The 27575-nt window shown below is 40.4% G+C and overlaps 1 protein-coding gene across 2 annotated transcripts in view; it reads left to right on the plus strand.

The window, feature by feature from the left end:
* The window catches only part of PTPRG (protein tyrosine phosphatase receptor type G), a 409035-nt gene that overhangs the window by 263372 nt on the left and 118088 nt on the right, over nt 1–27575 (plus strand). For both annotated transcript variants that reach the window (XM_055707510.1, XM_055707509.1), the window contains exon 5: nt 6869–6964. In XM_055707510.1, coding sequence (XP_055563485.1) covers nt 6869–6964 — 96 coding nt within the window. The remainder of the gene's footprint in view (nt 1–6868; nt 6965–27575) is intronic.

Below are 27575 nucleotides of genomic sequence, written 5' to 3' on the forward strand. Positions count from 1 at the left end.
GGGAGTACAAAGCAATTGCAAAAAAGTTTCATGTTATGGAAAGCATAAACACTGAAACCGTTATTTTCATATTATGGAAATACAAATGAATGCAACACAGCTTTTTAGCATCAAATATGCCTTCATTGTGTAATGACTCAGTGTATATACAAGAGATGGATTTTCTTGCTTGGGATGGGAGCGGGCCTAAGGGGTATTTACCTCTGGCTGTAGAAATCAGGGAAGTTTCTGGCTTGCCAAGGTACTTCGCTCTTAGCAGTCAGGACTTAACACTGAAGATGCTGAGCGATATGGCTGTGATCCAGCCATGCGTTGAAGCCCAGGGCAACCCCACAAGCATCATGTTGCCTCACTGTTCCTGCTGGGCTGTTCCTGCACCACTCACCGGTTTAAACGCTGTTCAGAGCTAGACACAGAACGTGTAACAACTACCAACCTTAAGGCTGAAAGTGACTATGAAATTGCTTAATCTCGACTTATAACATAGGTATACCTACTGTGTTGTTTGTAGACAACAAAGCAATAATTAATGTTTATTATTAAAGAAGATTAAAGGGAAATTTACCATACTTCTAAGGCATGTGAATGTCTAAATTGAATTAAATTCTGTTATTTCACTTGTATGATCTTTGCTCTTCCTGTTGTTTCAAGTCCTTTCATTTTTTTCAGCCTAGCATTGTATTCATTATCAAGTTGCAATTACTTTAGGGCAAGGACCCTGTCTGACTCTTTGTTTTGCAATTTACCCAGTGCACATTAGGCACTGTAAAATACTAAGTTATGACATTCAAAATGCATCTCTGTACCTGCCTAACTATAGTTAAAAATTCACTGATGAATAATAGACCAGGCAGGAAAAACATGCCATTATCTGTTCCTGTTCAACTTTATCTTTTAAAAAGAATGCAGTATACTCTATGTTATTACATCAAGCTCTAGTAGAAGTGGAAAACATCACGATTCACTCTTCCCCCCAACCTTTTATAAGCAGATTCTGATTATGTTATAAATGATAGGTTTCATGGTTTTTTTAAAGAGAATATAATGAGAAGTCAAACATCAGGTTTTATTGCCCTAATGTACATCTCACACTCCAGTAAGCACACAGACTGCAGGACAGTTATTCTAAATTTTCAGTGCTGCAGTGAAGATTACATTATGTCTGTAGAAAATTTTTATTCCAGCCAAATGGATCACATCATCCAGTTCGCTAGAAATCTGTGCACATATTTAAAGCAGAAGTGAGTTACATACAAGCTTTCAATTAAGAAAAATCATGTATGATTCATAATCTTAGCACAGAATTTGTTTTTGTGCAAAGGGTTTTAAATCCAGCTGTAAAAGTGCCTGAGAATAATTTATTCTTACAATGTAAGCAGCAAAGGTACTAATTAAGAATTAGTATATTCAGTGATTAACTCCATCATTTAAAGCAAACATTTCAAGATTTTTGGTTCTCCACACTTGCAAAAAAAGATTTGCAATCTACCTGCAATGCCTGTGTGTTTTGCTCTTCTGAAAATACTCTCAGTCTCTAAAGCAGTACATAATAAGCCACGTAACTGTTGCCTCCGCATCTTGCTGCCTGATTCATCCAAAAATTGGCTGGCCTATAAAACCTTTTTTTTTTTTTTTAGCTTTAAATTGCGTAGTAGCCCTTGGATTACTGGAAGGAAATGAGTGGAAAGCTAATTCCAATGATCTTTTCCCTTCCACCAGAATTCCTGATACTATTGAATATTCTGTGCTCCACATCTGTGACAGCACAATGAGTCTTTGTTCATTTTTTTTTAATCTAAAGAGAAATCTGCTGTAGGAGGTTGCACAGGGTGATAGCAGCCCAATTTAAAAGTCTCAATTATTTATTTTTAAAATACTTGGCATCTGTCTATGGAAAACGTACTTGCTTGGTTTCCAATCTCTTAGAATTGCTTTGAACTCACTCACATCTTCTGGGATCTATCAAATGCTCATTGTAGCTTTTCTCTCATAAGTGCTGAATGAGTTTAGCCATGACAGTCTGTACTGGATGTAAACTTTGTGTCTTTGTAGTGGGGTAATAACAGCAAAGGGATGTCATGCACAGGAGTGGTGATTCCTGTCTGGGTGTCTGGCCAAGCAGAGGAGCATCTGAGCAGAGAGCCAGAGCCTTTTGTTTGTGGGTGGGTGGTGAGGAGAAGTCGAAGCAGGCTCCGTTTTTGCAAGCTGGTGACATTTCATAAAGAGAGTTTAATCACTCAGAGGCAATTGTACTTTATAAAATCAGAACAGATCTCTGGTGGGCAGTATTTCTGGGTAATACACATGCACATTTTAGGCAGCCCGTCCTTACAAGATCAGCGTGGTGACAGGCCAGTTTTGAGTCAAAAGTGTCTTAAGCACAGAGCAGGACTTGACGTTTTGCCAGGTCTGGGAAACACCAGATTTCTGTAGAGGCTGGAAGAACATGAAAAAAAGTGTTTCTGCAGAGAGGAGGACCCCAAGGAGGAGGGGATTGCCTGTCCCAGGGCATGGTGCAGGGGTGTTGTAGCTGGTAGAAGCCTGGAGGTAAAGATGCTCCAGGTTGGGGAATTACTTAGGTGTTGGATGTATGCAGTGTATTTGTTCATGGAAGTATTGTCAGTTGGAAAAAGGCCTGAAATGCTTAGGAAACATAATGCTTGGGTACTGGATTGTCCTGGACAGAAGAGACTAGAAAACATGACGTGGTTTTATAGGGTGACTGGCAATTATCTCTTGGGTTATGGCAGACTGAGGCTTTTCTCTCTAATCCTCTGTTTTAAGGCACTTGTAACATTCTGGATTTTCCCCTTCAGTGAGATTTTTTTCAGGTTTAATCTGTGCTGTACAGCAAATCTCTCTCAAGTTTGAGTGAAAACAATTCTACTGTTTTAGAGTGTAAAGAGTGTCAAAGCATGAAGTTTTTCCATTAAAAGCAAACTTTTGCTCTCACTCTGCCTTGGTAAACCTCTGTAGCTGCAGTACTTTGTAGCATTTTAGGATGGAAAGAGTCTTCCTGCAAGGAAAGGGCCATTGTCGCTAGGGACGGCTTGTTTCAGCTTAGCCTTATCAAAATACTGACAATTTCGAGTTGCTTGGGCACTGCACAGTTTTTTGTAATAGATCTTTACAAGGTACACGCAAGCATACTGCTGTGCTGGACATCTGAGATTAAGGAAGTCCATGTAAGCCTTCCCCAGCCTTGTTACTTGTAATGGAGCTAGATGTGAAAGACTTATAAATCCAGTATATTGTGCCACAGAGAACAGGACTCTTATGCCCTCTGGGACCTATGCCACTGGGAGGGCTATTTAGAGCACTCTCAGCTGGGATGTGTGGAACAGAACATACTGGGTGCAGACAGTGTCACACTATAGAAACTACAAAGAATATTTCAGGCTTTCCCATTGCTAAGGGATTTAGTGCCTTTGAAAATATATTTTTTAAAAAAATATTTGGAAAATAGGAGCTATTGTGAAATCAAATGCAAAAATTTACAAGAAGATTATGGTTTATGGTGCTGACATTGGGCAGTGCCACAATTTGGTTGGATGTGCAAGCGTGGATGATGCTTCATTCTGCATTTCACAAATAGCATATTATAATAGGATCCAAATTTTCTTTAGCTTAAATGCCCCTATGTTGCATTCTCTACTACAGCTTTGTATGTACCAGGCAGAGACAGTAAAAGTCATTTATATGCAAAATGCATCATATATTGTATATACTAATTATATAATAAGGAGTAATAATGAAAATTTTCTAGCATGTTTAGACCACTTAAGTCTGCAGTGAAATTAATTTTATGGTTAACTGTCTTATTCCCTATTTGTACATAAAGACCGTTATGCCATCCATAGAAAATATTAAATTAAATATCTACTGATAAATGCATTCAATATTATGTATATTATGTATAAAAGAACAAAAATACATTAGATGCATTTACATTTTATTGTAAATTGGGGAAAACAGATGAGACTGTATTATGGAAGAGAACAATATGTGATCACATAATTAGAAAACTGTCATAATACTAATGCTCAGCGGTGTCCAGGTGTGGTTTTATGAGCAGCCTGATCCATGCAGCTTTGAGGATGTAACTTTACCATCTTCTTAACATTGTTTTTGCAGCGTATGCATGTGTAAATTATATAATAGCAACTCCCGGGAGAGTCTACTCCTAAAATGTTCCTTCTAGCTGTGTGAACACATAAGGAAGCTACTGTATGACAGATGACAATAATTTTTCATACAAGACAGTTCCCCGTGACTTGATGGATGCCGAGAGAGGAACCATGCTCTCTGGAAAAACACCAGGGAGCAGTGGTAAAATGTTTCAATGTGTATGGTAATCAAGGCAGAGTGTGGTTCTTGATTAGTCTGTGAAATTGCACTGCTGAGACAAGGGATCTGAATTAAGCACTTTTTTACCAAAGCCCTTTGCACTGCTATCCAAAAGTGTATTGTAAAAATTAATTTCCTTAAAATGCCGTGAGCAAAATTGATCCAAAATGTTTTTGGCATATGCTGAACTCAGTCAGTGATGCTTTTCTTCATAAACTCCTATGGGGACTATATAGTGTTGTTTTATAGAAGGTATGCCTAATTTTAGACTTTATTTTAAAGGGGAGTAAAATGTAATTTGCGAATGTTTTGTGAGCCTTTGTCTGTGCTGGCTAAATTAAGCAATTCTACCTGAAACAAACGGTTTCTAGTTTCTACATCAATGAAAGGCTGTACCTCAGTCTAAATTTGTTCAAAGCACAAGTTGTCAGAACCTGGAGGCACCACCAACTTTGTGAGATATTGCCAGCATCTCTGTGTGTACTGGGAATAGGAAGGCCAAAATCAGGGAAGAAAATTGCTTTCAAATTTTATGAAGCTAGAGTGAGTGCCAGGCAATTTTTCCTCTTTTTTTTTTTTTTTTTTTTTTTTTTTTGTAAGCTATTCCGAGTGTGGTCTTACTTTATTCTCCTGCTGAAAAAAAGTACCTCTACATCTGAAGAGATTGATCTTCACCTTGGCCTTTTCTCTATATCGTGAAGTTTTATTAGATGTATAGTACTGGCAAAGTACCTATACATTACAGCCGATATATATAGGCAGAAACCTGGGAATCAGTAAATATGAGTAGGAACATAGCAAGATTAAAGGGTATCATCTCATCTGGCAATATACAAAATTTCAGGATACGGGAATAATACTCGCACTTATGAATATGGTAGGATTTGTCATGCAGCATGATCTGGAAAAACCTAAACAGCCCCAAACAAGTTATCGGTGCCAGCAGAGCATTTGCCTGCAGCCAGACTTGCAGGAGGGAGCGATGGTCAGACCGGCAGTGTGTCAGGAGGTGTGGACAGTCTCAGCTAGACCTTACGTCTCCATTTCACTGTGTACTGTGTGGCTATTTCTTATCGCCTAGTAATGCTGTGAAAAGCCTGAACAGGTCAGGTAACTGGTGATGGGCAGCAGAGAAGCAGGAGTGAATGTGCAGGTTCAGGCAAGAAGCCAGTGGCAGAGAAGCCTGATGGGTCCATTCCTGTTTCACAGCCACGAACAGATTTTTTTGCTGGAGTCAGATGTGCACAAATAAGCATATGTGTCGGCCAAGCGTCCTGCAGTAGTGTTGCCCCCACGGACACGCCAGCGCTGGCTTGGATTGTGAAATCCATCTGTGAGGATCCCTGAAGTGGCCCCAAGGGCAACCGCGGCAAAGTCCAGTTCTTGTGCTTGGCTGTTACCATCAGGCATATGTTTTTAATTTATAACGTGTAGAGCGCACATACGACAAATGTTACCAATGCTGAATTTATTCTATGAAAATGTACGCACCTGCATGGTGTAATGTTGAGAAGGGAACGCTGCATATTTTGGATGTAAACCAGATCCCTTGGAGCAAATCATGGCTGATACAGATGGACTGACACGAGGGACGACTTTGGGAATGGAGGGGCTGAAAAACTGCTGGAGAAGCAGCAGTGTGTTAGGACAGCTGGCAGAAGTGGTAGTTCAGTTAGTGTGGTAAATGGAACAAGAACCATACAGAGAATTAAGAGCAGTAGTGCCTACAGGCGTCTGTGAGTTGCCCTTATCCATGGTATGTGTGTGTACTGAAGTGGAATTGTTCAAGAGCAGAGTGTATGAAGGAAGGTATTTCTCAGTCTTATATTTGTGTAACTCTGATATTTACTGGTTTGGGATAATCATTGTTCTCACCTGCTTTCACTTTGGATTTGCCTGATTATTAATATTTATTATTCTTCCTAAAATGACATCAAAATATCTGGTTTTGTCTCCTACATTTTGCTAAGTACTAACACTTTGGAAAAAAAAGTAATGAAATTTAACTGAAGTCAGGGAGAAGTCTGACCCTAACTGATAGTCCTGAATATCAGAGGCTCATAAAAATGCATTGCTACAGAGACGGACTTTTATCTTACAAATTGCTTTAGGAATAAAGGAATAACTCTAAACGTTTAAATCCTTTTCAGAAATTCTCTAAGGTTTTTGAGGTAAATATGTTTAGCACATTTAACAGAGTAGGAGATGGGCCTGCAGTGAGCAAAGAAATGAAGACATGCTGGCTGAAAGCACAAAGTTTACCATCTAAGCAGACTGACCATACTGTTTATCCTTGGGTTTGGTATTAAAATGCACTGCATTGACTCTGTTCCCTGGTTACTGTCCCAGTAGGGCAGTCATGCTATTAATCAAGATACTGGTTAAACAATATTGTTCAGCAGAATTCCTTTATCTCAGGTTCATAACACTGGGTTTGGGTACGACAGGTATTCATTACCTCATTTGAAAGCTGTATGAATCAACACTAATGTGATTTTATTGTTGTTTTTAATTTATACAGATGCAGATTTACTTCTACAATCCTGATGACTTTGACAGTTTTGGAACAGCCGTTCTAGAAAACAGGGTAGTAGGAGCCATGGCCGTGTTTTTTCAAGTAAGTTTAAACAAGGGCTATATCCATAAACAAAAGCATTCACCAAGTACTATTTAATTCATTGAATTGTTTCAAGCTTAATGGATGCATCTGTTTTCTTGTTCCCACCTGTCTAAGTGAAAGATATTTCATATTGTCTATGTGTGATTTAAAATGTAAATAAGTATATTTAAAAACATAATGAAAAGTTTTGCATGAATTGTTCTGATTTTATAGCTACTTTACAGATGCAGGTTGGGGAACACATTTATCATGGAACTTCCTTCACTGCTGAAGCACATTGCTGCAGTCCTCGGAATACAAACAAACCAACATGAACTGATTCTGTCTAGAGAAAACTTAAAATTCAAACATAGCTTGAGAGAAAATTAATCAATAAGTTTCATCATTCTTATCTGTAGCAGCTTCTTCTAAATTGTCATAGTAACAAGTTCTTGAACAGACCAGGTTTCCCAATGAGTGAATTTATGCATCTCCTTTTTTAAAATGCATCCCTCAAGAGCATGACTGCTCGATTAGCTCATTTGTTGGTTCAACACGCTCAAGAGTTGTGGTGCAGGGTAGAGGCTGCTGCTTGCGATGGCTGGCAGGTCAAGCCACGTGGCTGTGGTGCTCAGCAATGTGGGCTTTTTGTCATGTTGCATCAGAAATGGAGGGGTTTTTTCCCTTCTGACTTGGGGGTGAATTGAACAGAGGGAGTTGGAGCAACTCCACACAACCAGGCTGTCACAGGCAGAAAAGTGGCTAATGATGATTTGAAATGTGTCAAGGTGTTGCTTTTTCAAAAGAAAGGAAAGGAGGGAGGGAAGAACAAGGGAAAATGCTGGTCGTCTGTGAGGTTTCACACTAGTTTTTACTCTGGAAGAAAGTGATCTTACTGTTATCTTTGTGAAGCCAGATAAAAAAGAATATGGAAGCACCCATATGTAAATACCTCCCTTTTTCTTATGATGTTAAAGTGACAAGCCTGACTCTCCTGCTCAAATTAAGTAAGGTTGTCTTTTTCCATGTCACTGATTTTGATCAAATGCTTTGATAAGGAGAAAAGGACAGATCCTTGTATTGCATAAATTGCTGTAACTCTGCTGACATCAGGCTAGTGGAAGCAAGCATGTTAAATTCATCACTGTTGAATTCTGAGCACTTGTGTGGCGTTTCATGTTAGGGTAAAGTTGGTGGAGCTGTGATAATTTACAGTGGCATAGCAGGATGATTTCCCAGACTTCTTAATCTTGATGTGATGTGGAAAGCATTGGGCAAATTGAATTTGGCCTTAAAAGACAAAAGTTTAGAAACAGAACAACCAAAGGCACTGTTACTTGATTTATGCCATAGTGGGGAGCTGTACATTATGTGAGTGTGCCGTTTCAGAAGGAGCATGTGTTCTGTCATGGTGTGCAATACGTGTTGTGGCATCGTCTGTCTGGAATTTAATTGTTAAATTACCCTCGTATGCTTCACATAAGCCATGTGAAGCTCTGGCCCCATGTCGCACCATTTCCTAGTCTGTTTGTGACATTTATTCCATAAAACCTGTTTTTAGAGGATCTTAAAATTGTAGTGGGACTGTATTTTGTATTCCCCACCTGCAAAGCCAGGTGTGATGCTTACTGCAAGTCCCACTTTGCACGATTCCAAGGGAGCCATTAAACTCACTAAAAATAACCTAAAATAGTCTGTAATGCTGTTAAAAAAAGCCATCTTTGATTGTAAGAGACCTCAGGCTCTTTCAGACCACAATCGAGCATTGCAGTCCCCTCAGGGAAGCAGAAATCTATACTTTTCATCATTTCTAGCCCTGCAGGCCACAGGACATTAGGCTGTAAAGTCTGGATGATGGTGCAGCTGGGCTCCTCTGCTCCAGGAGCCGTGAAATCTGAAGCCATTACTGATAAACAGTCTCTGATCTCTTCCAGAGAGTGGGGGTAAGGTAACTCCTTGGCAAAGTGACCCAGGGACCACCTGTTTTGCGGCTGCAAGGAAATGGAGGGTGGGGGGGTGGGTATTGCTTTCCTTGCCTTTGGGCTGAAGTGATAAATCAGTGGTGTGCCATTAAACAACTGAGTGCATCAGGTCTTCTTTCTGGGTAGCTCTGCTCCAAGATGGAAAGGTAGCTGCCAAGAAAGATTTGTAGAGGCCAAAGTCCCCGTTCTGGAAGGGTATGTGCCCCATCCCTGGCAGTGTCCAAGGCCAGGTTGGACGGGGCTTTGAGCAACTTGGTCTAGTAGAAGGTGTCCCTGCCCATGGCAGCAAGGTTGGAACTAGAGGTCTTTAAGGTCCCTTCCTACCCAAACTATTCCGTAATTCTATGAATTCTGGCCCATGTAAGTAAAGTCTAAGGACTTCCGTGTGGCAACCACTATTTTGGCCAACATGAGGGTTTTCCAGAACTTGTCCCATAGAGCTTGAGTTTGTGTACATAGGGTTATTAATTGGTGGTCATAATCCTTTGCAGATCCATACTGTGTTTCACCAAGATGCTGTTTAGGTTCCTTCAACTGCGTATCATGCGCTGGAGCTGGTAAACCACAATTTGGAAAAACCTTTACAGTTTTGTTCAGAAATACTTGGTGGTTTTGGCCTTGCTCCCCAAGGCACCATGTGGATAATCTTGCCATGGGTAGTATTTCATACAGCTAATTTAAAAGCTGTCTTTTAAAACTGATTCTTAGTAACTTCTGAATGAAATGTCCTGAAGATGTCCATGGTCGCATTTTGATTGGCAGCTTTGACTATTCAAACACTAATTTTATAGTTTGCTGTTTTCCAGAGCTGTAGTCCCATCTCCAACTCATTTATCTAGAACAGCTTAAAAATTCGTTGCAATTGAGGTCATACTGTTTTTTAGAAATACATTCAAATACTGAATTGTGCATGCTTTTCTGTGTAAATATTTTAACACGGAAATTATTGGCTAGGTTTGCCTTCGAGTCAAGACTTGGATTTTTGCTAATGCATTAATGCTGTGTTGGAATGAATGTGTACTGCACTGACTGAGTTTATAGTCTGGCAGGTGTTTTTTGTTTGACTGATGTTCACAAATGTTCCTTTGAAAATCAGGTTCTCCAGTGAGTGAACATTATACTGAACTATATAATTATTGGTGAAGCATTAAATAATTAAGAACCCTCTTTCCTCCTTTTTAAATAATTTAACTTGGACTTTATAAGAATTTTCCTTATTGAATTCACTGTTTCAGGGTAATTTCCAGGTGAAGTACATTGGTTCTGAACCTGGATAATTGAAGCACTTGGAACTTTGTTGAAACTGCTAATTAAATCTATGTTTTTCTCTTTGCTTTCACTGTAAATTGTTGATAAATTCTATTTCTGTTTGCATGCTGCAGGTCAGTTCTCCTGGCAAATAACAAAAATTACTAGTTAAAATCAAGAAACAATTCTTGCATATAATAACTGCCTTAATTGTACATCTTTGTATTTCATTGTGGATAGACACTCAGAGAGTCTCACATAAAAGAGCACTGTAGGGACTCTATGGAAGTTATTCTTAATAGGTAAATGAGACAAGCTGGCCTGAAATCTCTAACCAGACTTTGAAAGCTGCTTTTTGCACCGGAGTACAAGCTGTACAGTGAACAGATATGTTGAGAAAAAGGGTCCCATAATATTTGGTCCCTTTTCTGACCATAGCGTCACTTCAAGCATCATGCTGAGGACTATTGCAAATACAGGGGAGTGCAGTAAGTAAAGCAAAAGATGATTTGACTCTGCTGAAAATTCCTACAGACTTCTGTTCTGTAGCTGTGTATTTGGGGCAGAATGAGGTGCCTCACTGTGCAAAATCTGAACAGCAAATAAACAAAACCTTGCACCATGCTGTGGTGTTTCCTTCAAAATCCTCTCTCATCCTCACTGAGGCCCAGTGAGTGTAATAGAGGAGCAAAGTGATTTAGGAACCTCTGATCTTTTTCTTTAGTTCAAATTATTTTAAAATTTATTCAGCTGGAGCAACCTGAAGAGGGGACATGGGAGCTGCAGCCTACTGTATATACATCAGGTATCATGGTTATTAACGCCCATTGAGGGTGGAGGAATCAGTGGGGAAGATGGCCTTTTTGTTAAAAGTAGGAATGTCTGTGGGAAAAAGTGTGTTTTGAGAGGGAGAGGGGATCAGAGTGTTAAACAGCAATGTGAGTCAAAAAACTCTTGGGTTTTTGTTGATAAAGGGAGCTCACCTGTTATTTTAGCAAAAATCCAAATTGTCTGGAGACATGAGATAATGCCAATGATTTCTCTTTGCCTCCTGTTTTCAGGAGAAAACAATGTGACAATTCCTATCAGTATTGGGGTTACCTGGTGTTTCTCAAAGCGAAGCTAGCGCTAGCGGAAGATGCTTAACCACGTATCCGCTGCCTCCCGCCAGCAGTACCCTCTTGGTCTGCAGTGAAGGCGTCTGGGTTTGCAGATCCGGTAGTGCTGCAGCGACGGCACCAATGTGCAGGGGCTCAGAGTTTTGTGCACCTTAAAAGGTGCCTGTGGCTGCACGCTGAGGCCCACTGATCCGCTGAAACACGTAGCCGGTCCCAGTCAGGCAGATTGCAATGATCCTGACGTGAATAGCTGGGGCACGTGCTTAATTTCAGCACGCATAAGGTTCAACTTGTACTTAATGATATTCTGGCTCCAGGCCTTGATTAATTATCAGGCTGAGCCAGTTTTGAAGCAAGCCAGGAGTGGAAGGGAAGGCCCAGATTTCTCACTGGTCCCTGAGTCATCCATTCGTATATGCACATGTAATACATATTTACAAGTCACATTTAAAATGAGTAGTTACTTGGATTAAATGCATTCAGACATATTGCTCGGCTCTGTTTTAACCATCTAACAATATAATTCATTGCACACTTCACTACTTGCTTTATTAAAGCCAAACTTAAATGTGTTCAAAACAAACATATTGCTTTTGCATTTGAAATATTCATCTTTTGGGCCTGTGGTAGATTCATTACAGCAGAGAATACTTCATTCCTTGATTACTGCTGTGAAAAGACACAATACTGATTCCCTAAGCACTCATCAAATATTCGATAGCTCAGAAATTCAGGAGGAGGTGATGGAATTCTTGTTCCTACAGGGAGGGCATATAAATCTGTTTTATTATTTGCACAGAAAACCATCAGTGATTAGTTACTGTATCTCAGGTACTCAAACAAATCATCTCTAAAGAAGTTAAAATAAAAATTAATTTTAAAATAACTTTTAGCAATGGTTTCATCATTAAAATTATCTCTGTAATGATGAATGATGTTGATACCTGGATCACTCAAGAGCTTTAGCAGTGCAGGGCTAGATTTTTAAAGGTAATTAGTACTTGACAGCAAATATGCAACTAACAGTATTTTCAAAAGTAAGTGGGATAAAAGCCCAGAGGTTTACAGGTCTTAGACTGTAATTTTACTTTTCATTTTCTTTTCCAATACTAACATTCTTTCACGGTTGTTGAAAAAAATAACGTGTAGCACTTTTACATCTATGTGTATGTTGTATGTAAATGTCTTTATATTTCCTACTAATTTGCGTATGCAGAGATTTGTTCTTCAGTAAAACAAATACCAATTGTGGCCTTGCTTTTTGTAAGTTTTTTTTGGTAGTAGTTCTTGGTGTGCTTTATGAAGGCGACCAATAACTCACTTTTCACAGGACCTAAATGACCTAAACACAGAATAAATTGGTGGAACACCATCAAAGCCCTTGAATACTTGGCACAAATATGCTTTTTTTAGTGTATGTTTCTCAAATAACAGAATTCAAGTTTTAACTTCCCTAGAAGCCTTTTTTATTCCTTTTTCTTCCCTTTCATTAAGTGTTTCATGGGCTTGCCATCATAACCAAAGAAATTCAACAAGTGCTTTAAATACAGTAGCTGTTGAGAAAACTGTATCTGGTAGGAGACCAGGTTCCTGTGTTCCCATCTTGATTCCTGGCAATTCCCTAATTCCACCTCTCCCTTACTATAAAGCTGAGCATTTAAAATCTGAGCAAAACTAGCTTGATTGTGAAAATAAGAAGGGAGAGGCAGGTGTGCGCTTCTGCTGAAACATTATATCCACCTACATGAAGTATAATCACTGCTTCAGTGTTTAGGCAATATCTTAAAGGTGATTTGCAGTAGTTCAAATAACATGTAGCATCATTAACACACAGGGCATCATCCAGAGTCATTGAGAAGCTTTTCATTTATTTTAATAGACTTCAGATACATGTAAAGACCTTAAAATTAAATTACAGTATTAATTCTTTTAATGGTTACATTAGAACCCGTGGTGTTTTAATAATAGTAGCTTATGAATAATAAAACAATTATTATTGATTGGCAGTACTATTATTTAGTAATTAGTACAGGTATTTTTTTATCATCTTCATAACATGAGAATGTGTGCAAGCTAAAGGTACTTACTCAATGCCTTTACAAATCATAATTTATATTTGTCAAAATATTTATGTACTAGTAACTCTCCATGTAACGGAGGACAAGCAAAACAATTTGAAATGTGTTCTTGCTCACTAAGTCCAGTTTCCCAGCATTTTTAAATTGTTGCAGCTGTTTAAAACCAGTTTATTAGTTGTTGCTAATAAAAGCAGTACTAGGGCCCTTAAGTGGTTGAAGAATAATATAGAAATACAAAGTAACTACCCTGGCATATAAAGACCAGCAAGTCAGAGTAGGTAGAGATGGTCGGTACACCACTGAGAATACATGTTCTGAGAAACACCTTGTACAATACCTGTAATGATGTAGAAGGCAAATATTCATGAAAAGTGTCTGTTTCTGGAAAATATATTCTACCTTTCCATTAAAGAAAATAGAAATAATTTTTTAAACTAAGCCCCAAATTCAGATTTTTATTTCAACTTCCGTTGAATGTTTCTTTGGGAAATATGAATATTTTTGAATATTTTATGTAAAAGAAGAAAGGAAGGGGAGAACAGATGGGGAATAGCTCTGTGAATAAAAAATATATATCCAGTTTCAATTTTGGTGCTTATTGATTTTCAAGTGCTTAAAAATGAGACTTTAACTTTATTCTGATTCATACCTTTGCCCAGACTGCTCATGTTTAATAGCAAAATTGCTGTTTACAGCAGAGATTTTTTAAAAAAATTAAAGTCTCTTGTAATAAGGTTCTTCATCTTTTATTTTAGTACATAAATGAGTAGGCTGACTCTTGAGAGTACTAAGCAAACAATTCTTGATGAAGTCTTGAGTTTAACAGGGAAGCTTCCAGAGTGTTCTGGCAGTGGAGTGAGATGCTGTTGTGAGATGGGCAGCGCTGCAGCCTTTCTTGAAGGATCATAGCTTGAAGCAGGGCAGGCAGGTAGGGAAGCAGCAGGCTGCTGGGGTGGTTGAGCCCTGGGACTTCACCAAGGAAAAGCCACGAGCGCTTTGGGGAGCTGGGATGGGGTCGGGCTGTGAGCCTGGTGATGTTCATCAGTCATGCTGCTCTGGGCCCAAGAAACGAGGACTTTGTTAGCTGAAATGTGCAGGTGAAAAGCAGGCCCTATCACCTGGGGGGCTTTTGAACCAGATAATCTTCAGCACTCCAAATTTTCTGTCCATTGACAACAGCAGCGATACGCACCTTTGCTGGTGGGGTCACTGTGCAGAGCCTGGGCTCCTGGTGTCCCTCATTTCAGACCCCATACCAACATCAGCAGTTTCTCTTGGTGTGCAGGGTACTGTGGGCTTGCACGTTCTCATTCGCGTGGCTGCACGTTTGTCACAACTTATCTGTGAAAAGCAGCCCACGTGGCTAACTCTGGGGCTGCTAAGAGCAGAGGTGTTCACAACAGCAGCCTGAACATCCTGAGCAAGCGTGCTCGGAGGAGTGAGGTACAAATGCATGAGCAAAAGCGGGGCTGGATTTGGAGGCAGACAGACTGACAGGGCGGCTGAAACAGATCGTTCTTGGAAGCAAACACATCGTTCTGCTTCTGCTTGCCTGTGTTCTGCCAAGAGGCATTTGCAGTCTCTAGATCATGATGGCTGCAACCTGCTGTGTTGAAACTTTTCTATCCACAGGCTGACTGTGCAGTGTAGAAAGATAATCTACCTTATGTGCATTTCTTCATTGCCCAAGTTATCGTCTTCCTTTCCCTTCTCCTCTTCAGCTCTGTGAACTCGTTCATGGTATTTTCCAAGGAGGCAGAAGAGCAGGAAGGCTGGTTTTGTGAGGTGACCTCCAAAATGCAGTAGTTTCAATTAAAGCAGTTTTGTTAGGTTGTGGTTTAAAGGATATGGTCTGTACTGAAAGCGGTGTCATGCAGTTCTTTTTACAATGCAGACCAAAATACCAGAATGCAGAGTCTGTGACTTTTATTTGGTTTTTAGGCTCAGATATATCTGGAGAAATTAACTTCTAAAGTATTTGGAAAAAAAACTCTAATTGAAGGTAAAAGATAGATTTATTTATTTATTTATTCTCCAAATGCACTGTAAATGCTTTCTTAACTGCAAAGTTTGAGATCGTAACTTGTGCTGTCACTTCTCAGGTTTGGATGCAGTAGTAAGGAGGGTGGGTAACAACGGTGATGGGTTATCGAGTGACCTTAGCTGTTTGTGATAAATTGCAGTCCTTTAATGTATTTAACAGAAACATCACAATTATTGATGCTAGAAAGGAACTGTAAACTTTCTTGCTGTTAAAAGGACTTGGAATCCAAAGTTGTGCAACACTACAAATTTTAAAAACACTCTCTGTACATTTTATGGGGTCTCTCCTCCTCAGTATCTTGAACCATTAATGAGAGCTGGTTGTGTGCATTGCAGGGGGAATAGATCTCTGCACTTTCCCAGTTGAATGTTCATTTGAATGTCAGGATCACTGTCTTTCAGTTTACAGCATTGTAAACATTTTTGACTTGCAGCTTTTTTGCTTTCCCAATGCTTCCTAATTGATTAATGTATTATGATTAATCCCAGGTGGGATGCCATTATTAACTTGCTTCATTAAATTACATACCAATTTGTTAGCCTTAATTCTCATAATTGTCCCCTCATATTTTAGTGGCTTTATTTGAATAACTTGCCCTAAGAACTTGATCAGCATGCATTTGTATGTTCTTTTTCCTCCCTTTCCTTCCTCTCATTCTTGACGTTCAGAAGTGGAGTCAGTTTAGGAATATTTATAGTGTCTAGTGTCAGCATCTTAAACACAGTAATTTACTTCTCTGTGATGTAAAAATATCCTGTCTTTAAAAAAATAAAACAGCACTTTTGTAGCCATACCATAAAAATCTTGAAATTGACAGAAAAATATTTTGTGGAGTTTTCATTACCAGACTCCTGAAAATGACACTTAGATGTCTAATATGTAAAAATTACAGTTCTCAGTCTATAATCTCACCCTCTCTGTGGTTCAGGAAGATTGATACTCAGGAAGTCTGCTGATTATAACCATTAGACTAAAAAACAAATTAGTTCCCTAACTACGGTAATGCTTTTTGCATTTTACTCTCTGATGTGCTTTGTGGATGCATCACGTTGTCACTTCACCAAACATCACAAAGCAGACCTAGGGCAGGATGCCGTGAGAGCTGGGTCGAAGTGGTCCCCCAGCCTCCATGCAGGCTCCTGTCACTCGCCTGTTGTCTGCTCTAGGAGAGGGACAACAGCCCCTTGTAGCGTCTCTCTTTGTGTCTTTGAGCACTGATAAGCCATTGAACATGGCTTGTTTTCTTTGCTGCAAGTATGTTTTCTCCTCTCTGTGATAGCAATGATTGCTTCATCCCCTTCTTTCTCACATGTTCCAAATCTGGTGCATTTTGACATGACCTTTTTTGTTTCAGAAAAGGAAAGAGAAGCTGGAAATAAGGTATCTATTTTTTGCTATGCACGTCTTTGGAGAGTTTTGATAGAATTGGTCTTAGTTACAGAATCAAAGGAGATGTAAAGCTGTGTGTTCATCTTTCTCTTCTCAAGTGCAGCAGCTGCCTCTGATAAGTCCCTGTTTTCTCCCTGTTGTTAAACATCCAGCCTGGGTTCCAGGAAGATCGGGTTTTATGCCTATCTGCTTACCTCTTTTTTAAATTTAATTCGATTTCTTTTTCTGCAAAAAAACATCCTCTGTAGCCATCCGGGACTCATACCCCATTTGTCGCTCAGAGGACTAATCAAGTCAATTACATGCAGTTTACATTCATGGGCTGTAGATGGAGAAATCTAACATTTCAGGCAGGAAACTCCACCTCTCCAGTCCACATCACCCAGTTCTGCAGGATTTTGCACAGGATTTGTGTACCCCTTAGAAAAATTACACTTGTTTTCATCCTCTGTACCTTTCATGAAACTGTAGTCTTCATATGTCTCTGGTTACCGGTTAGTGTTATGGCACATTTTAAGTGAAGGTGAGCACAGGATCTATTCATAAATGATTGCCTAGTTTCACTTTGCGCCATAAAAGTGAGATTGGTTGTAAAGTCTGAATACATAAAATAGATGGGTAAAATTGGGGCTTCCTTTGCTTTAGATCTTCTGGCTCAGATGAAAAAGTTATTCTTATTAAATTTAAGCTGTTCTGCCTGAAGAATTATTACTGTAGTTCTCAGATATAACAGTGCCAAGTTTCTCCTAGTATTGGCAATAATAAACAATGTAAGCTTCGGATAGAATTTCCTGGGTAGCATACCAAACGTTCTAGAAAACCTTCTCGGACAGCAGCTAATACATTTTTAATACAAATAAAACATAATTCTTTAGTCTTGTTTCAGTTTGATCCCTAAGGTAGAAAAAGTATACCGACTATGCATAATTTATGTATTTGTTTGAAGTGTTTACCCAGATACTCCATTCACAGAGTCTCTTTTTTGTTAATAGGTTGCTGCGAGATGTAAGAATCACTTAGGGCTCAGATTGTACAAATAAATGGAACGTGTCACTTTTATATGATCAGTGAGGTGGCTACGTAGTAATGCTAATCCTGCCTTCGTCCACGCTGCCCACCTCATCCATCCTTAGCCCAGTCACTGAACAGGTCTGGCTGAAATGTCAGTATGTTTATCCCAGAATGTACGTGATGTGAAAGCATGGAAGTATGCAAGGGAGGGAAGGGGAGCAGTTGGGAGCAGAGGGTGCTGCCCACCCCTTTCGGGGACAGCATGGATTGGTGTTGGGTTGGCGTGTCCCTGTAAGCACCACCCCAGTTATTGCCAACGATACGTGTGGTTTCCTGTATATTACTGTATAATTCTGAAAAGTTACACATGGTGCAGAGCAAGCATGCAGGAAAATATCCCTCGGTAATTTAATTATAATCTATCCTAAATTATTGTAAATCCAGTGTTACAGATTGCTGCCGGAGGGTTGAGTTGTTGCTGGGTTTTGTCATTTGTAGTTTCTGTGCTGCAGGACAACTGTGGGAGAGGTGATTATTGAGGGTTTTCTGAGCCGGTGGTTTTCTTTCCAGAGGTCAAAGGCAGGCAATGAAAGTAAATCAGAGCCTAGTCTGGTCCCTTTCTTTATTTCTTTGTACAGAGGCAGACATTTGTATGTATGGCTGATGGCTTAACTGATAATGCTGATGGCATATTGCCCCCAAAAATAATTCTGCAGCCGAGATGGCAGCTTGCCCAGAGCAATCCTTGTATCTGATGTTTTGCCACCCATGAATCTAAATCAGAAATCTTCAAGTCCATAGAGTGGAGATGGGAGTGTGTAAACTTGGGAACCCTTTTACAGCGTAATTTTAGTAGCTTTCAGACGTGTCTTCTACATCTAAGATTCACTGAAAAGCACAATAATCCAACTGAGATGATGATTCTGAAATTAGCTAAATAATCCAACTGAGATGATGATTCTGAAATTAGCTAAATGGTCCCAGTTTGAGTAATATTAAACCTCCCTTTGTTTTAAGCTCAGGTGTGTTTGCATCAGAGTTCCCTGAACAAAAGCAGCAAAGAATTCGGGATGTGCTTTTATGCACATTAAGCTCTACTGGAGATAGATGAGAGTCAAGAATGCCAGTCACCATGTTATCCTGTGCCGAAAATTGAAATATGTGTTAAATAAAGATTGCATGAATCTGTTCACAGCATCTCTGAATAGTGATTTTTCAGAGGCTTGCAAGATGGAGCAGGATTTTTCCTATGAGCTTACAGTGTTTGCAACTGTTTCACAGCTCTGGGAGCACTGAGAAGCCAAAGAAAAGCCGCCTGGCTGAGACCATGAGAAAAGTATTTAGCTGCTGATTGTAACTGTACCATCAAAAATGCATCGTAATGTAGTCATTTTCAAGAGTAAAGAGACTTTCTGAAAGAAGGTATTGGTTTCACAGCATCTGTACTGTATCAAATGACGCCGAACTGGAGATTTGGCAAACTGTTCTTTATGAGTAAAATGATGTACCACGTTAGAAAGTAACTTGGTTATTAGAAAGCTCAGTCTTGCTCCTGATAAAATGGATTTTTTACTGTAAAATTCATCTTTACTTGCAGCAAGAATATTGCTGAAAGAGATTAACTTTGGATCTCAATGTGTTTTGTAGTGTGTCTCATGTTATTTTAAGGCTGTAAATATATTAGCTGATCTGTAAGCTTCGCTTAGGTTACTGCTTTCTGGGCTTTTGAAGAAACAGGTTCATGTTATGCAGGAATCAGGATGATTGAATTAAATCACCCCTTTTGATATTCATTTTTCCCTCAGGATCATGCTACCCGATCAATGTTTAAAAACAGCTATATGAGTAAGCATTGATTAGAAAGCAAAGCTCCATAACCCTAACAGCTAAACTAGTTAATTTTTTGTGTGTACTTTGTCTGTGGTTTTCATCACATTACGCACATGGCTGTGTTTTAGAAGCAGTCAACATAAAATTATTTCCTTACACCTTCCTTCCCCCTTACCTACCTTGCCACCTGGCAAACAGTCTTTATCATATCTAGATCCTATAAAAGCATCTAACGTAATTTGAAATGTTCTTGTGTGAAACATGATTAGACTACATCAATCACTTTTCAAAGTTCTTTTTTCCCTGGATTTTGTACTCTAAACCACTAAAAAACACATGCTTTTATATCCTGCTGCATTTTGTGGGAGACATGAGCAGACAGATAGTTCCCCATCTGAGGTGACCCAAACTTGTTACTCTCCCCAAGTACTCTCCCAAAGTGCATACCAGTCAAATTAAGCTTTAGGTTTATGTTTTGGAATGCTGTCCTCTTGCCAACTCATTACCAGTGATATGGGTAAGCAAACTGTTGCCTTCTGCTATTCCAGATATCTATGGAGATTTATTATATTTCAGCTAATAAGCTTACCTTCTCTAATAGCACACAGCCCACCCCACCTTACGGCTAGACTTGTCTCTTCTCATAACTTGGGCAGAGAATTCAAGGCCAGAAGTAAAGCTGGCTTTTAAACCTGTCTGGGTAGAGCTGTTTGGTGGTCCCTGGGTTGTGGATGGAAACACCCATTATTTGTGAGTCTGAACTCGCTTGTTATCTAGACCAGCTCTGCACTAGCCCTCAGGTCGATACCGATACCTCTCTGTGGACAGATGGTGGTGGGAGAGGGGGGTGATGCCTGGGCAGGTGGTACCACCTCGGTGTGCTGCAGGGCCATATGGGCCCTCAGGTTTCAGAGAAACTTGGTCTGTGCATGCAGTACAGCTGGCTGCTACCACACCTGTCTAATAGAGTTGCTGAAAGGCTATATAAATTCATGCTGAGCTATGGAGATTATCTCTGTCAGCTGTTCTTGTGTCAGAAGCAATTTTTTTTAATGCTGCATATATGTCGTAAGTGCCCAGGCTATGCCTACCTCTTAGGAAGTATCCTCTTTCTTCCTTCATTACTGCTTGCATTGCATCTGAGGCGTATAACTAGTGTCTTACCCCTAAAAATAGAAGAATTTTTTATGCCTTCCTTATCATGCCATATATTAAAATGTTTGCTCCCCCCCCCCCTGAAATCTGCAGAGCTGAGCTGCAGATGCAGGTGCATCCTACCAGTATGCAGGGGTTACAGGCCAGTGTGCAGAGAACGTGGGATGCTACGGCATCCAGCTTTTGAGCACTGGTGCTCGCTGCTGTTGGCTCTGGAAAGCCTCTCATCCTCACAGCAGCCATCAGTGCAGTGCTCCTTGTTTGCGCGTTACAGCTGGGCTGGAATTCAGACTATGTTGGGTCACAGGTATTTTGGGGAGAATTGCCTATGCAGCCTGGCAGCAAACATGTCCCTTTGCGACAGCCCTCTGAGGATTGCCCTGACAGAGTATTGGCTTTTTACCTTGCTCCAGACCAGCTCAAGCTTTTGGCAGGGAAAAGCCCAATGCAGGCTGCGGTATCAGTTGCATGTGGTCATATGAGCGTGGTGACATCAAAGGACCATGCAGCCTGCCAGGCTTTTGAGAGGAGAGATAATAAACTTTTCTAGAGGTGGATACCAAAACCGAGGTTGTGGCAAAGCATGTGCCTGGAGCCTGGATGCTCCAGCTGACTGGCCACGGTGTCGGTGATAGGATCATAACCAGCGTACATGATCTGTGGACACTTAGGAGTTAAAGCGCTGGGGTGTGAAAAGAAGTGAAAAAGAAGGAGGTAAACACCTCAAATTAATAGGCAGGTTCGCTGGCAAGCAGATTCAGAGTGTGTGAGAGGACAGGAGATGGAAGACCCTTCCTGAGAGCATTCCTGTGTACACCCACCTGCAGGAAGTGTCTTCACTGCTCTGGGTCAGACTAGACTTGTTCAAAGAGCACCTTTTGTTCCAACCATGTTTTAAGTTTTGTTTTAAATCGTATTCAGTTGCATTTTATTTCTTTTCTCCTACCTTTCCCTGCGATGTTGAGATTCTGGTAATTTTGAAGTTAGATCCTGTGTAGGAGGAGGGCTTCCTGACCAGAGCCAGAGCTTGAAAACCCCCTCCACAGATGGGTCATGCTCCACAGGAGCACCGGAAAAATGTAAGAAACCTGTGGAGCAGAGGCATGAAGGCTAGAGCATCCTGAGGAGATCTGTGGCTTTAAGACTATCACCTACTCACAGTGATTGGATAGCATTCACTGTGCCACTGCTGAAATGTAGAACATCTTGAAACAAGCATACATGTCATGTTAGTTTTTGTATTTCTTTGTATTTCAAGAGGAAGAAACTGCTGCCACAAACTGAATGTTTCCCAGGCTTTTAATGCACTTATGTTCTAAGTGGGTTTTCTTCTGTACGATAATTTCCCCATTTCCTCTAAACACAAGCCATGATACTTGTTGAAAGGGTTTTGTAAGGAACTGAGTGAGTTGTTGGGTCATTCTAACCGAGTGAAAAATAAACAGCTTGACATATGATCCTCACTGTTGCGCATAGTGTTACACCAGGTGAAATGGGGGGGCGGGGGGGGGGGGGGGGGGTTTGAGCTCTACTGTTATTGCTGCAGGAACTTGAGTAGCTTAGAAGCAGCTAAGAAAATTGCAGGCCACATCCTGCCGTTTTTAATTCAGTGGCTTGAAGGAGACTGAGATAAGGACTGCCTCATCGCACCTGCTTCTTGGAGCACTACTGCTGTGGCTGCCCTGCTGCTGGTACCCAGCCTGGCTGAGGGATGTGGCTCTTGGTGCACCTGCACTTCATGCCCATGAGCTCTGGAGTCCTGGGCAGTCCTGCAGCTGGTGTCCTTGGCACCCTGTCTGCTGGCATCCAAGTCTCCCTTGGATAAGGCCACTTGCCACCCTCAATAGCTGAGGCTACTTCTTTCCCTTGTCTCTATGAAGGACATCTGGGTGGGGGTGGGAGGGCACAGGGACTTCTGTGGTGATGCAGGAGGCCGGGGGTGGAGAGGAGGAGGTGGCAGAGTCGTGCAAGGGTGTGCGAGGGGTATGTGGAATGGTTTGGGAAGAGAGGATGCTGTAGTGTTGGAGGAGACAGAAACAGCTCACTGGGTGGGAAGAGAGAGCGAGGAGGAGGTGGCAGGTGGGCGATGGAAGAGGGAGGCAACTCAGAAATGAGAACGGAGGCAGACGTGAGGAAGCTCTGAGGATTAGATGGCGCTTTCTGCCTTAGGTACCATGAGCACTGAACTGCACAGGTTTATGGCGTTTTGCAGAGCTGCACACACCTGCAAGAACTTAAATGACACTCGAAATTTAAGAAGGATAAGTGAAGATGGAAGAACTTGCTTGAAAGAGAATTACAAATACAAAAATGTATCTTAGTTGACAGACTCATCCTCTTGTGCCAGAAAGCTGTTAATGAACACCACTGGTCTAACAGTGGGTTCTTGTACCACAACGATGCCTGGAAGCCGGAGAGCCCTCCTGACCCATGGCTGCTACATTACACATGGGGAATTTGCTGTAGCAAAAATTCCTGCAGCAGTTTCGGTAGATGAGTTCACGTCAATGTTCTTAAAAATGAGGTAAAAGGAATGGCAAGCAAACTACTTTGGAGTTTGATGTTTCAAAGTAAGAGAGAAAAAAAAATCTGCCCTACAATAATTTGTTTTCATTGGATCTCTAATTTAATTGTGAGGTGAGGTGTGGTTGTCGTTGGGGAAGTGGCTGTGTAACTTACTTGACATTTCTGCATCCTTTGTATTTGTGACTCATAGATGCCGGCTTGAGTCATCTCGCACTGGCGGGCTGGAGGGAGCCGCTGCTGTTGTGGGGAAGTGAGCCGAGGGCAGTGCTGGGAGAGAAAAAAATGAGGATTTTTCATACAGAATGAATGAAAGATGTTGGGAAGCTGAGATGACTGCTTTTCTTCATTTTAAAGGGGTGATTGCTGTGACCTCTCTCACCAAAATCCTTTGTGTTGGATGGAAGAGAAAGAAAAGGCTGGAAATCTCTGCTGCATCCTAGGCCAGCTTAGCTGGAGCAATTAAATTATAAACCCCTGCAAAATGCTGGGGTTCCAGATGCCCGTCTGAGCTGTTCCCTTCCACCCTTTGCATTTTGCCTAGCCCATTTTCTTGTTTAGCCATCAGATTTCATTGTTTTATTTTTAAAAAAGAAGAACTTTTTTTTTTTTCTCAGTTGCACATGTTTGTACCAAATTCAAGCCAGGAGCAGAAGAAATTGAAAGCTAACTTCCATTCTTGGTTTCACAGTTTTGAGTTTAGCCTCTCCAAATGTGTGAAGCTGTATATCAAAGAGTGGGTGCTGTAGGATGATCTGGTTGTAGTGCTTGTTATATTTTTTTCATTACACTAATTCATTTTCCTCCCTACTTAGGTCACAATGGTTATTCTTGCCTAAAAACTCCTGTAAATTGAGCAGATTGTGGAAACTCTAAAAGAGACTCAACTATTTTTTTTTCCCCTTCTTTTTTTTCTTTTTTTTTTTTTAAACTCAGATGGTGAGAACAGTTTATAACTGATGGCAGTTTTTATAAAATAGCCTCCATCCTGATAAAATGTTACCCCCTGGTGTGTCATTTTTCCAGCTGAACTGCTGGTAGGATTGAGAGATCTTGCACACTGCTGCTTAAATAAGTAGACTACATGCTCTATGAAGAAATCATATTATTTTCTCAAAGGAGAACAAGTAGGCTCAGTGCACCAAAATTGCTTTAAATAAACTTGCAGCTACTCTAGCCTTTTTTTTTTGCGCAGCTGCAGATGGTAAAGTCTATCAATCAAGCTTTCCCAGCTTTGAGAATCTGCCACTGAAGCTGTCTCTCCTCTGTGTTGCAATTACATTTTTGTCTTTTATAGAGTTTTGTATCTTAGATATTCTATTGCTACTAATCAGATTGCGCTTTTGGGCTGCAGATAACTTTTGGTTTTCCTCAGATATATGCGTATTAAGATCTTCCAATGATTTGTTAATTAAATATACTATTCACTTGCAGTAAATTAGCTGTATCATGCTTTCAAAGGGCAAGGATACTTTGGGGAAATTAATGCTTACCTTATCAATGGAATGAGTCAAAGTTCAGGCAAACAAGTGGCTTACAAAAAGAAAGGAAAATACATTGTTGGCTGTTTCTTACCATCCTGGTGGTTGCAAATCTTGTGATAGTGAATAGAGGTAATGCTGCAGGGGGAAGGCTGCAAAGTCTTCCTCAGCCTGGTGAGCTGATCAGTCAGCTGCCAGCATCTGTACAACACTCGATCAATGTTTCTATTCACTAACAAAGAAATTCAGTGTGCACAAACACAACGTACTCTGAGCTGAGTTATTAAGCAGTACTTAATTCTACCTCTGAGTTTCATGCTCTTGCTTTTTTTGAGACAGCCCCTTATATTAGCACGTTGCCTTGCAACATGCTGGTGCAAATTCTGTTGTATGTTCTGATGTAGCCTGTGCTCTCCCTTTGCTCTTTTTATGATACTGCTGTTTCAGACAAATTTTGGTGTAAAAGTAACTATTTATGCTTCTTGTATCTTCAGGCATCCCTACTAGACATAATGAAAGTGGAAGTTGTGATCTATAACTTAGTTTGACCCATCCTTGTCCCAGGGTGTCTTTAACTACCTGAGGTCCAGAGACAGCAGGTACAAAGCAATGGAGGGGGTGAGCTAAGGCTGAGAGGAGCTGCGGCTGCAAGCAGCTGCATTGCACTCAACCAAAGATGAGGAACAGCCAGAAGACCTGACCTCAATGTCAGTTCAATAGCTTTTAAAACTATTTTGGACTCCTCTTTTTTTTTAAAACCAAACAAACAAAAAAAAAAAAAAAAAAGAAAGAAAAGAAAAGAAAAAGAAAAAAACGAAAAAGTGCAGCTTCCTCTTTGGCACTGCTAGTTAATATCTCACTGTAGGTACCTTCCAAAGCTGTGATGAAATATGAAGTTAATAGATCACTAGCAAGCTTTCAGTCAGAATGATGCATTATTCAAAGTGGAATTAGCTAGAAGGATCAATGCACACCCATTACGCTATTTAAAATAATCATTGGAAGACTGATTAACTTCCCCTCCCCCCCCTCTTCCAACAACGTAGTGAATGATAAGTTTAGGAACACCCCCTCTGCTTACATATGCACCTCATAACTTCTGTATATTTTCATTCATAATGGGATTATTAACACCTGAAGGCCAAACCCCAGATTTAACTTAACAGAATTTGCCTTCAAATCACTGAACCTGAAACCAGTTGCCATAGGTAAAGGCGAACTCAGCTCTAATGCACATTTTGAAAAAATCAAAGGTCATGGCAGTATCTATGTGAAATAGTGCATGTGCCAGCATAAGGTTCAGTGTCACATCTTGCCTGGGTACCTGTTATTCTCTCTGATTTTCCACATGAGCAGCAACTTGAAGTATTAAGGGGGCTGTTTCCATTTCTTGTTTTCCCTTAAAATATATTCTGCAGGATACTTACTTTGGGCAGTCCATTCATTATACAGCAAATGCTTTCTGTCTCCCAGCTCACCTCTGTCAGGCTGCAGGCTCTTGGCCAGATTTGTCCTTTTGCATCGACTTATAAAGGAGATGTGCAATTATAGCATATATGGGGGAGATGGAAGAAAATATCATCTGTGGAGGAGCAGGAATACATCATTCTTGGATCATTTAGTGCTTGTGAAGGTGAAAAATTCACAGCACCAAATCTAGCTTATCATTGTGATGAGAGCTCTGTAGGCATTTTCTTGCCTTCACAGATTGCTCAATGTGCTGTAGTGTCGACCAGTATCCCTTCTCACCCATCAGTTCTCCTGAAAAGGTCCAAATAAATATTTCCTACTGTTTTTCAAAGCAAAGCACATGTAAAATTTTCCCGTCTATTCATCCACATTCCAGATTCTGCTGAAATCTTTCACTCCCTTTTATTCAGAAATGTTTAAGAAATGAGATATTTATCCACAACCAGATTTTACAATGTAGACTTCAAAAGGGAGAGAAGAGAAAGGGGAGATAATGGACTTTGTGCAGAGCAAAAGGCTGCGTACCACAAATCCAGGATGTATATCCTTTCGCAGTGCTGCAGAGCGATGCAGGGTTAATGCATCATTGTTCCGAAGGGTTAGGAGTAGGACCTACCCATGCTGTTAGTTATCTCTAAAATAATTTGGCCCAAAAAATATGGATTTGAAGAGTTTCACAAGCAATATGCCATGTACTTTGCTGAGAAAAGTATGTTTCTTTTGTCTGTGATTATCTTGGATTCTTTGAAATCTTATTGCTGTGATGTTAAAATACATAGTGTGGCATAACGTTTGCATTAATGGAATTCTCATTTCTGTTCTAAAGCGGTGAAAATCAGGTCCTTTCCCATAGAGACTCAGGACTGGCATCTGTCCAACAGTACTGAGCTGATAAGAGAATAAATTGCTTAACCATGTTGATTGTCCTGAAACCCTACAGGACAATTTAATCTCTGCAACCTACTTAATTTATAATAGTTTTCTTTTTCGTCTTAGTTGTTTGTACAGAGTGTTTGGAGACTTGAGTATTTGGCTGGTGAGCTGTAGATCTTAACCGCAAGCTGAATGGGAGCTGAAGGCATACGGTTGGGGGAATATTACCCCTGACTTTCACCGTTGTAATTGAAAGTAGAATTTGACACATTGGCATCTCTCTGTGTCAGCCATTGTCACTGGCTTCAGCTGCCACGGTTAAGTGTGTAGTCATTCATCCTTGGCAGACACTGTCCTTTACAGCACAAGAGAATGGTCTTTGGATGTTAATGCCACAGCACTCTGGGAGCAGCTGGCTATATCGAAT

The sequence above is a fragment of the Falco cherrug genome, chromosome 4, assembly GCF_023634085.1.
Source record: "Falco cherrug isolate bFalChe1 chromosome 4, bFalChe1.pri, whole genome shotgun sequence".
Taxonomy (NCBI): Eukaryota; Metazoa; Chordata; class Aves; order Falconiformes; family Falconidae; genus Falco; species Falco cherrug.